The sequence below is a fragment of the Sinohyriopsis cumingii genome, chromosome 15 (assembly GCF_028554795.1).
Source record: "Sinohyriopsis cumingii isolate HCF-2022 chromosome 15, ASM2855479v2, whole genome shotgun sequence".
NCBI lineage: Eukaryota > Metazoa > Mollusca > Bivalvia > Unionida > Unionidae > Sinohyriopsis > Sinohyriopsis cumingii.
Genome location: NC_142975.1, coordinates 114,021,259 through 114,033,661, shown reverse-complemented (window position 1 = coordinate 114,033,661; position 12,403 = coordinate 114,021,259). Strand labels below are relative to the sequence as shown.

General features: G+C 34.0%; 1 protein-coding gene across 3 annotated transcripts in view; it reads right to left on the bottom strand.

The window, feature by feature from the left end:
- LOC149782522 (hemocyte protein-glutamine gamma-glutamyltransferase-like) overlaps nt 1-12,403 on the bottom strand; it is a 227,220-nt gene that overhangs the window by 189,020 nt on the left and 25,797 nt on the right. Inside the window, exon 1 of one of the 3 annotated variants that reach the window (XM_089933952.1) lies at nt 11,007-11,252. The exons of the other annotated variants lie outside the window; for them this stretch is intronic. Within the exon in view, the coding sequence (XP_089790078.1) occupies nt 11,007-11,023 (17 nt within the window). The 5' untranslated portion in view covers nt 11,024-11,252. Of the gene's footprint in view, nt 1-11,006; nt 11,253-12,403 lie in introns of those variants that run through there. 3 annotated transcript variants of the gene reach the window in all.

Genomic DNA, 12,403 nt, shown 5'->3' with positions numbered 1-12,403 from the left:
GCCAAACCCTTTCAGCTTTACGGCGGTCTCTTTTAGCAGTGCGAAGCTGGTCCCTAACACTGCTATACCATGAAGAACACTTTAGAATTGATACTCTGCACTTGGTAGCTGGGGCATGTTTGTCAAGCAATGAATGCAGGTAGTTATCGAGTTGTTCTGCTGTAGGAGGTAAGCAAGTTGTTAGGTTTGCTTGGATGTTATGCATTAGTTTGGTTCTATTTATCATAGAAGTTTCTCTTAGTAGCAGATAAAGGTAGAGGGTTAGGGACTGATAAGTCAAGATGGCATATAATGTAGAGGTGATCTGATGCAAGTTCATGGGACACCAAGGAGGACTGTAGAATGTTATCATCAGGTCTATGAAGAATCCAGTCTAAAATGTAACCATATTTATGGGTGGGTTGGTTAACTGACTGTTTGAGGTTGAAAACATTAATGGAATCAGAGTTTTGATGTGTTTGGGTTTCCGGGACAGTCAAAATGAAAGTTGAAATCTCCAAGAATAATCAGGTTGCCACCTATCGAATTTCCATACTCCAGGAGATTCGGAAACTGCTCTAAAAAGAGATTCAGTCAGCTTGTTTTTTCTACCAGGAGGAGGGCGGTATGGGCAGAAAAAAATGGACTGACCGTTGCTCCAGTGTGTGTAGTTTGGACTAGTTCAAACGATGTGTGGTCGAACTTGAATGTTGTTGTGTGGTTATGACGTTTGATCATATGATTATACCTGTGCTTCATTAAATACATTGTGCATATCTTCATTTACAGGACAATATTACTTGAACCCCTACACACACACAATTATGTGTGTGTGTGTGTGTGTCGTGCGAAACATATTGGTGAGAAAGAGAAATTAAGAGCAAGATCTGTATGAACATTCGAGATGTTAATTATTTAAAGCGTTTAAATGGAAAACTGACACCAAAAATTTCAAATTCATTTTGTTGCTGGTTTTAGGGCACAAAGTCTGCATGATGTCAGCTTTGGAGCACAAAATGTGCATGTAGTCGTGTGTGTGTGTATGTATGAAGACGAATGGAACAAATATGGAAAGCAAAGAAATATATCCAGATGAATGATCGCCACTTGGGCTCTTACATCAATTGTCTTTGACATTTGTTTACAATTTCATGAACTGACCATCTTATATTGAAGTTGATCCAAGTTTCATGACAGTGTGTATGAACATCTCTAGTATATATATAATTATGTAAAATGTGCCAGCACTGAGTGCCACAACAATTCATGGGACATGGATTATCCCCAGTTTATTATGAATTAAAGCTGGACATAATTCGCATAAACCTACAAGTACTTTTGACAAGTATATTATTTAGGTTGATAACGATTCTCAGAGAGTGTGTCTCCATCTAAATATCGTACCAAGGCAACTGTTGCATCTTGTACCTTTCATACGTTTCTACCGCTTCTGTTCATTCACAATCCTTTAGCCATCGTTCATTTCGTTCAGTTCTCTTACGTTTACAGCAGTCACTCTTTTGACCTCTGTGCATGATACGTGCATCTTTTTAAGCAAAGTTTATGGAAACCAATACCGGTGCAGCAGAATGTGTTCAAGCTGTGTTGGCCTTATTTATTCTACCAGAGTATTATCAAGACCTCCATTCAGAACATGAAAAGTTGTGTTGACATTAGAACCCTAACTCCGTGAATATGATACGTACGCATACGAGTAGAAGCTGTTTTAATCACCATAAGCATAACCAGTCGACTGGGTCTCATTTTTAGATAATTAAGGAAAATTGTTTCATCATCCCGTTCAATTATTAAAAATATAATATCTTTAATTTGTTCCACTTGCCAAATTGTATGTGGTTACTAGCAAAATAAATACTTACTGTATGCTAAATGTTACAAGTCTATGTACTTAAAAAAGTAACAGAAATGAGTGAAATGCAATAAGCTTTGTAAAATTTAAACATTTTATGTCCCTACAATACAAAGTGAAAATGAGAAGAAATAACTTACGGTATTGTGAATTAAATCCCAAAATAATCCTAGAATTACAAGCACAAGTCTCAGAAATATAGTTCTAAATAAACTTTACTGGAAATCCAATGCTGAAGGTGTTAATGTGTATGTGGCGGTCTGTATAGAGTTTTTAAGCCTACATTCTTTTGTTTAAGCACAGTAATATAATTCGAGGTTTGAATTCACTGTAAATCCCCAAACATGTCTCTGTACAAAAATACTATTTTAATGAACAATCCGTGTTTCCAGAGAAAGTAATCACTGAATTAAATAATTCGAAGAAAGAAAAAAAATCCAGCCCAAACGAACTTCTGGACACAACAGCAATACCGATTTGATCCTGCTAGATTTTAAAGCAGAAATAAATTATCTTCCCAGTAACAAGATTATATAGTCTTCCACCTGACCTCGGGTCATAATAAATATTTTCTTTAAAAATTTCTTTATAAATTTACCTAATGGAAAATAACCTTCTAGAAAGTTCTTAGTGTTTACAAGTAAGATGTTAATTATTATTAGAAAGTCTATTACTAAAATACTAACATATAACCTGGACTATGTCAGGTATACCAGGTAAATTGTAGGGAAATTCCGATAACCTAGACCCAGACCAATAACAGATGTTTATTTCTGTTAATAATGATCCTGATATTAAACCCATACGCATAGAGAATACTGTAGCAATGTGTTAGTTGTTTACAGAATAGAATAGGTTAAAACAAAATCAGTAATTCAGGTCAAGTAGAAAATAAACTTGAGTTTGGACAAGGTCAAGTCCAACATACGATGTTACATTACAGTAGCATATAATAGAATAAAAGTACATTTAAAATAGACCCCACTAACAAACAAGCAATGCCAATAAAATATACATAATACATCACTATCAGACTATTAAAATTATAACTTCAATTTATGTTTGCTCCGTATTGCCTAGATATAACTTATGGTCCTGATTGGTTCATCTCTATTCCTCATGTCAAAGGCTACTTTTTAGAATATCGACATCAGAGCAAGGCTAGAATTACAGCAAACTTTAATATGTATTCATTATCACATAGTCTGTACACTTTTCCAATAATATAGCATGTGAACATGTCACTTAATGTGATTCTGATTAGTCCAAATAAGCCCATGAAATTATTGTGCAGTATTCACTTTACTAACTGGCTACGATTTGAAATCCTATGTTTATTTCATGGTTAACCTTCAGTGTCCATCACACTGAGTAAACTAAATAGGCTAACAGTGCTGGCGCGCCATTAAAATAACAATCAACCTATTCTGTACATCAGATTACGTTCATGATTTAAGTATATTTGCATATGCAGTACTGAAGCTATGAATAACGTTCAGCAGGGGAAATAACTCGTAACAGTATAATTTCTCCCGTTGTTATATCGATTCCTTGCTTAATGTGTAAAAAGTTCATATTAAATTTATGTTCATTAATTGTTCACATATTAAATGTGTAGTAATTGTTAATCTGCGTAAACACTACCCTGAATTCGACTGGTCTAGAAATTTTAGAGTAGTATATTTAATAACAGAACTGAAATTTGAACCTCCACAAATCTGTTTATGTAATTTTCATTTAAGGGTTAAAACGAGAGATTGCTGTCTGTGCAACGTCTCACTTTTGTCCTGTTTTCACTATATTCAGTACTAAAGACATATAGACGGACGTACATATATATATATATATATATATATATATATATATATATATATATATATATATATATATATATATATATATATATATATATATATATATATATATATATATAATTTGAATGATGTGCAGATAAATCATTGTATTAAAATATACTGGTATCAAAACGTTTTTTTCGTTTCATGCTTTTACAAAGTTAGATATGAACAGTTAGCTTTAACTTTGTGTCCTTTACATTCATCTAAATCAAAAGTCTTATCCAACCAAAACTTGACCTATGACAAGCCTAGCATCCTGTTTGGCTGCAAACCAGCATGAAATTCAGCCACAATATTGCGAGATAAACAGCAACAACGATATCTACAAAACATTATCTAAAAAAATAAAGATCAATAAATCTTGTGAAACCCGTTCCTAGAATCCGGATAATTACATACTACACGAAGAATCAGAGATAAATAAAACTGTATTGTTTGCTGTACCATGATACGTGTATGTTAATGGAACAGTTTTTTCATACAAAAACAGCTTTTACGAAAGATACATTGCCTTTGTCAAGACATTAGTTTAGTTTAGGCTAGCTAAGGTAAAGTTCAGTAAAATTAGTTTAGGTTTGGTTAGGTTATTTTTTTCTTCAGATTATGCTATGTAGGTGGGTTAGCTTAATTTTTTTTTTTTTTGTTTTTTTTTTGTTAATGTTTTTCAATAAACGTTTGCTTTGTGGTGAAAATATTGTTAAGATTATACATGTCACTGTTCCATGACGTTTTTGGCAAGAGACTGGTGTTGCCCGATGTCTTTTTTGGTTTAAAAAAATGACGTTGCCCGATGTCGATTTTTGGCAAGAGACTGATGCTGCCCAATGACGTCTTTGGCAAGAGACTGGCGTTGCCTGATGTATTTTTGGCAAGACACTGATGTTGCACGATGTCATTGAAGGTAAGAGACTGATGTTGCCCGATACCATTTTTGGTAAGGGGCTAATGTTTCCCGATGTCTTTGTTAGCAGCAGACTCTCGGACACGAAAATTTGGTTTTTTGTTTCCTCTTTAGCATCAGCTTTGGAAGGCTATGGGAGTAATTTTACCCCGAAAAGTATTTTTACCTCGAGTTAATTTCAAATTCAAAATATATTACGATTGTTGTATTGTTCTACGCACATTCTTTATCAATGACAATGGAGAAAAATAGGCAGCTTATTGTAATTTTAACTTATGTTACCTGTTTAGGCTCGACTAAACAGTAACAGGAAAAAGTGAAAATAACAAGTTTTGAAAATACTGTAAAAATAAAAAAAAGAACTTACGGTTTAAAGAATCAAATCCAAAAATAATCAAAGAATAATCCACGAATAAAATTTTAAAGTCCTAATAATAAAATGTTATAATCAATTCAAGTTCGATTCCAAATGAAGAATCCAAGATGGAAGGCGATGACGTATGATGAATCCTGTTCAATGTTCTTGTCTATAGTCCCTTGTAGAAACAAGAAATAATCCTCCGAACTTGGAAATCCAAATAAACGTTTTAAGAAACGTCTTTGTTCAAGAATATGTATGAGCACACGTATATTTCCAAGAAAAAAATAGTCCTTTTGAATCCAAATAATCTGAAGAAAAATTAACATATAACTCGAAAACTGGCTTCAGCAGAAGGAAACAACGTGACATCAAGCCCAGACAGACTAAATTCTCTCTCTAAGCATTACTTATTAACACTAATGCGCAATTTCGGAAATGCCTGAATTGCGAAATAGAGGATCAAGTGATCATGTTGACTTATTAAAAATAAGCACGTATGACCTTGATAAAAAACAATCATTTTACTCTAAGAATAAATTTTTAAAAAGTTGTTTACTTCACTGAAAACTATTTACAAGCCTAGCGTCACGTATCCAATACAGCTTCGATCTCACTCTTATTACTCCCACAATAAAAAAAAAAAAATAACTTGTTCACATGACTGTTACTAAATTTTAATTAAGGTCGGGAACCAGGTAAGCCTTATGTTTTTCAGAAATGAACAGTCAAGGTCAAACTATTTTCTGGAAAAAGTATCAGTTCCTAGTAAACAGAACTACATTATTTTGACATAATAAATTTTAAAAAATAGAAAGATTTTAAAACTTACAAGCAATTAAATCAGATATAAATTAAATCAAATATACATAACAGTTAACAATAAATAGGTCGTTTACTTGTTTTAGATTTATCCTTTTAATAATAAAATTACAATTGTATTTAAAAATGTATACATGATCATAAACCTCTGCATTGATAGTATTTTAATGCATGATCGGTTCCTGGTGAATTATATTTTTTATTATCAATTAGTAGGTTATTAACGGCAATATTCGCATGATCGGTTGTAGCAAGTGTCCTTGAAGGAATACCAATATTCGCATCAACATATTAAAACACTGTTACAATATACGTAAAGCACGAAGCCATTTATCATTCAATCCTCTGATAACTGCCGAATCATTTATTATAGGTAAAGTCAATCTTTGTTGCTTGCCACATACAAAGCAAATGTTTTTGCTCGCACAGATAAAACAAAGACTAACTGCAGACTGTGAATGTTGTCCTAAATCATAATGTAAAGTAAAATGAGATCGAGTGCTGTTTCGATTTCTTTATAAAATCATTGGAAAATATAATATAGAACATGATCTATCTGAAAATGTTAATGTAGCAACTTCGTAAGATGCCTATGATTTGCTATACCAAATTTGGATTTGCTGACCAGGATTGACAAAAGTAAATTTATGGATATTCCCTTCAGACTGTCACAACCAAATCAGCCAAATCACATATGACATTGTTCGTATTATTTCTAACCGCAATCATCGCAAAATCTTGTTTATTCACTATTTATAGATCTGATCTTACCATCGAGAGACAGGTTAAAAGAGGGAGTCGGGTTAATAACGGTGCCCATCCTTCGAAAAGATATACCGCTCGAAAAGACTACCTTAAACAATCTGTTAACAATATCAGCAAAAATGTAAACCGTATCTTTTCATTGTGTCGTTAAACACGTGTCACTTTGATTTAATGCTTAAAACACTTTTCATATGCTTTGGACGCAAACCGAACAGGAAATTTCCATTACAACACAAAAAAACGGTTGTATTGTTCCCGCGAGGACTTGTATGCGTCATTAAGCGGTCTGCGTCGTTATAGAATATAGACAATAAATTATGACATCTTATAAATGTGGCAATGAATTAAATTACTTTTATCAAAACTATTCTAGGTATAATATATTACTATTACTATATTTTTCAGTAGCGATAAGAACCTAACATTGACAAATAATATAGTTTTGATGCCTTTATTGCAAATATGTGTACAGGTTAATTTGTATGACTCAATCAGGTGACGTTGTCTTAATGATTTGTGTGATCAATATTTCTGTCCGGCTCCTATTGTTGTAGAGGAGGAACCAGTTAGACCAAGCTGACATAAATACAATGAAATGTGCCTTTACAAATCAGTCTGAAATTATTTTTGTAATTTCTCTATCGTACAGATTTTTAAACAAGGCAATGAATTGAAAACATTTCCCTATAAATAGTACGCCGTGATTTTTATGCTCGTTATTTAAAATATTGTAATAGCATAAACAGACTCAGACCAGATTTGAAACATGGCATCTGAAAGGAACAAAGACAAGGAGACCGGTCCAATAGAATAGTATGCCTCAAAGGATGGGAGAACGAAACTAGGTATCTAAATTTGGCAAACACAAAAGAGAAAACAAGAAGGCTATGAGAAACTCAAAATTCTTTTTCCCCAAATTTTGTTTCTTTTTTAGGAGAAAGACACAATACACTTTAAGATGGAAGGACAAAAGTCAAACAGACATCGAAGTCTTTGGTATTCTGATTTCAACATGGGTAATCCCAGGGGCTCTAACCAGTGTCTAAGCGGGAAATATTTAAATGATCTTATAGAAACGCGGTGATGGGGCCAGTGGGGTACACATCAATAAAGAGTATGATCTTATAGAAACGCGGTGATGGGGCCAGTGGGGTACACATCAATACAGAGTATAATCTTAATCAATTATTTCCTATTTTAGTTGCGACAAACTAATAAAGATATGTTTAAACTATAAAAATTCCACGAAGTAATAAGACTGATAGTCGATAGCATTATCATATGACATTGGATTGTTTACTTCAATAGATGCATTACATTAAAACAGTTGCATACGTACATTATAACATCCGTATATTATATCATCCTGGTATGTAGATCGAGTTGCCATGTGAATGACAATGGCTGAAATCGATTAATTTATGTTGTTAAAGATGAAATGCAGCAAGCAGATGACGCATCCGGCTTTTACTTGACTTCTCTTCCTAATGAATTCATATTAGGATCTATGCTGTCAGAAATTAGATTGTCTCTGTTTTCTATCGACGCAAGCTGTCAAGTGTCCTAAAGTATCAGGAGTGAGATTATCTCCAGAGGCTGGCAGCTTCCTGGTCAGAGACCGGAGTGTAACCCGGTGGAGGGTCGGAGGAGGGGGAGACGCCTCACTACACAAGGTTACTCTATTATTAGGAATTTCATTGCGCAAACGTGGACATTTATAAGAGGAAGTTATGAAATAATAAGTCATTAGGTTAAAAAAGTACATAATATATATCTTTTAAGAATGAGTGGGAAAATTCAGAATGTGCGCATAAGCATGATTAGTGTACAAAATATGCGTGTCACTGTGTTGAACATGACACGATTCGTGTGTGGCGATGAGTACCCCCAACGGGACGCGTTTTACCTAGTTTTGCAGAGCTCAAATCACACAGGGAGGAAACAAATGTGTTTTAATGTTGAGCGTATGTGGCATTGTCAGAGAAGTAAAATTCATAAATTTTATGAAAATATATAACCGTCCTTTTGCCACTTTTCGGAATCACCGATGGCTCATATTGTGTTTCCTTTGTGTCAAGGCAAACTGAAAAATCTTGAATATATCGCATGAACTTCATGGCGGACCTTCTAAATCCTCGTTCTGTTTTTTTCTGTGGTTGTTTTCTTTTTTTGTTGTTGGTACGGAACGTAGATATTAACATCGACGTAAAAAGATAGGGCAACCTATAGCTTATCCCATTTTGAATGTATTACTCAAGTACTACTACTACTACAACAACATTTATCAATGTCTCAATCAAAACGAATACCAAAATGATTATATGTTGAGCCCCAAAGACTTCAGATTCGATGAATGATGCCAAAAAGAATGGCTGAAGCCTTTGGATACAAACAAATTTATCACTGACACGTTTTCCAGAGTAAAATTGTTTCCAAATATATTCGCATATTCCAAATTATGTGAAAGGATGTTTTCTACATAGTGTGATAGGCGAGTTAAATTATGTAGTTTTAGACCATCTGATCAATCAAATTTCGCAAAATATAACCCAAAATCTGCCGTCATACTAATATTAATTTATTAATTAATATAAGCTAAACGTTTCCAAGCCGGAAATTGTTTTAATGAGCTACAAGAATAGAAATTCAATATTTTCATGAATATGACTCATATTTCACGAGAAATGTGAAAAAGTATTACCTTTTCAAGCAAATTTAACGACAGCTTAAAGATCTCTTAAGTTTGCAGTAAATCAAAGTATGTATAGTCATCGATGTTTATTTTTTGAAATCTTCGTACCCTCTCCACTATTGTCATAATCCCAAGAAAGGGATGAGACACGATCATGGACATGGGGAGCGCCTATACCCACCATTATGTTTTTCTTTAGGGCCTAGGAAATTAGGGCAAAGTGAACTCATAATGTACAAGCGGTTTTTGTACAGGGAGACACCACGGTAACCGACTAGAGCTGATACGATGATACGATTGAAACTCGTACCCTTTCGTTGGGAGTCCTGCAAGCAAACCAATGAGCCACCACAGCAAGAACGTTTAAAGAATATGCAGAAAGAATCTGGAAATCCCGCGGTCTCGTGTGTCTGACCGGTACATACGCATCTGCATACAAATTTTTGATACAATATCGCGTCACTATTCCACGAAACTGTTGGCAAGACTTCCTTCATGTAAATGATAAAACGGTATTGATCCAGTATTAAGCGGAGTGTAAATTGAAGCGGGAAACAAAGGTGTATGTAACGACAGAAAAACATGCACAGTCGTTCACGGTAAAGAACTATGAATTCCTTTATTCTTGTATACATACAAACGCTGAGATTCGAATCATCATTCATGTTGTATTGTTGTCTGCTCATTGTTGCTTTTATGATAGGTAAATCTTTTAGATATATACAGTTTATGAAATTACTAGATCTGAAACCGAAAGACAAAATATTTCTCGAAGACTTGAAGTTCCGTGCTTTGGCTGCAAAATTTTGCAGACTTTTTATGCTAGACTAAAATCATACTAAGAAAACCAAAAATATCCACATCTCAAAAAAAGACTATTCTGCAAAAGGAAAAACATTAACAAATAAAGACAAATGTGGATCCTTATTCAGATATAGCCTCTCAGTCAGAAGTACTTAAGATATAGCGAGAAAACGACACACAATTATCACTCATCTAAAACAATAAGTTTCTTTTAAAACTATATATTATACCGTTTTCTCGACAAAATTCAACTTTCTCTGTAAATTAAATCAAACAAACCTCAATAATTTAGAAATAATTTCCAAATAACTCAAACTATAAGATAAGACAACTGGGAATATTTTTATAGTGTCTGCCGTCTCAGCACAGAAATATATAGCATACACAATATAGCACACACATATAGCATACACGAGACTAAGGAGATCTCTGGCAAAGATCACCAAACAAAAAAGGGAAGGAACTCCGACATTGGGGACTAAAACCCAGAGTAGAACGAACAACCCTGTAAGTTCAGGCTAGGGATACAAATACCCCATCAAAAATTCTAAATTTGAGAATTTTTGATCAAAATCCTATAATAAAATATACAAACATACATACCTTGGGGGATACACAAACATATAACAACACTTTCAATATTTTTTTGGAAATTGTGGGGTGGGGGCACAAGACAGATGCCCCCCCCCCCAAAAAAAAAAAAAAAAAACAATATTAAAGTCATAATACTTTAGAAACCAAAAATATCCACATCTCAAACTTGTGAAGCTTCGACATTCGCAAATCTACAAATATTCTAAGATAAAAATAACATGTAGAACTTTTTCCAATTGCATCAACGTTGATAGGTACCTAATGGTGACGACTTTTCCTATATTGACATCTCATAACTTATGTTGGCGCAAGAAATAATAAAGTATAGAAGCACAACAAGAGCAAAAATGAAAATGCTTACCTACCTTCTATGTCGTGCCATACTCCATCTATGTATGTTTCCTCAGAATATGTCAATTCTTGTACACTCCCTTACAACAACAGCAAAACCAGGTCTCACACTTAGTGCTAACATACAAAGTCCAGTATAGATACAAAACAACAGCTTCGTGCAATCATTTACTTGCCATCCGTGAGCTTCAAGCTCTTCTCCGCAAAATGACTATGTGGAGGTTGTACGCGCGGGTTTACCGGTAAACAGAGGGTTCAATGAAGATGGCCTTCATCAATCAATATAGAGACGAGGCCTGAAGACTGTGTCCTTAGGATTTATACAAAACGACACATCATATCAGTATAAGAAATCCTAAAGATGCAGCATAAATCATTATCTATTGGAAAGCACCTTTATTTCTAGGAAATACAGTTCCTTCAACTTAAAGTAAACAATGAACGCATAATACTTACATAAGTATGCAAGAGGCAGTGATATTTGGAGAGAACGTTTGGCAACCAGGATTGATAATATCATACGGTGTAGTAACGAATACCTAGAAGATAAGAACAATAAAAACAGACCAATTATCTGAAAAAGAAAGTAAATCAGACAAGGACCTCAAAAGTCTATCGCAAAGGATGTCAAGTTAAAGTAAGGTTTCATTTAAGTTCATCCGGGAACTATAAGCATAGAACTATTTATGTGAGACAACATATTTTTTGTTTAATATTAATTACAGTGTATGTATGTATGTATGTATGTATGTATGTATGTATGTATGTATGTATGTATGTATGTATGTATGTATGTTTGTATGTATGTATGCATGCAGGTAGGTAGGTACGTGTGTGCATGGATGGATGGATGCATGGATGTATGTGTTTGTGTCTTTGTGTGTGGCAAGAAAGATGACATAGCGAACTGTTATTTCAAGAAACAATGTCAAGCATGCGCACACCTTTGCGGTGGCGAACATCATTAACGAGCATTTTCTGCTAAACATAAAGCAATTACATAAAATGGAACAGAAGAAAATCTATTCACATTTAATCTCCGGGTTACTAATTTTGTGTCCCCAAAAAAGTATTTCTAATAGTTTCAAAATCGCTTACGATACGCATAAACAACTTTTCAAAAGATAACATAAAACCAGCTTGACTACTATCTGTCATAAATGAGGGAAATGGCAAGAGGAAAACAAACCGAATGCATATTTATGTGCTTATAAATTCTCCTAAATGTCCCATTGAAATCAAATAAAATCTGATCTTATCTCTGAATCGGGAGAATCGGGAAATCTAGGATTATAAACTACTGATTATGGTTCCCTACTGGACATTTTAATAAATGTGTTACTCAGTCCTGAATAAAGTCAAGAAAAGGAAAAACAAATGACTTGGATTTTGAAGGAAATATATGCATGCT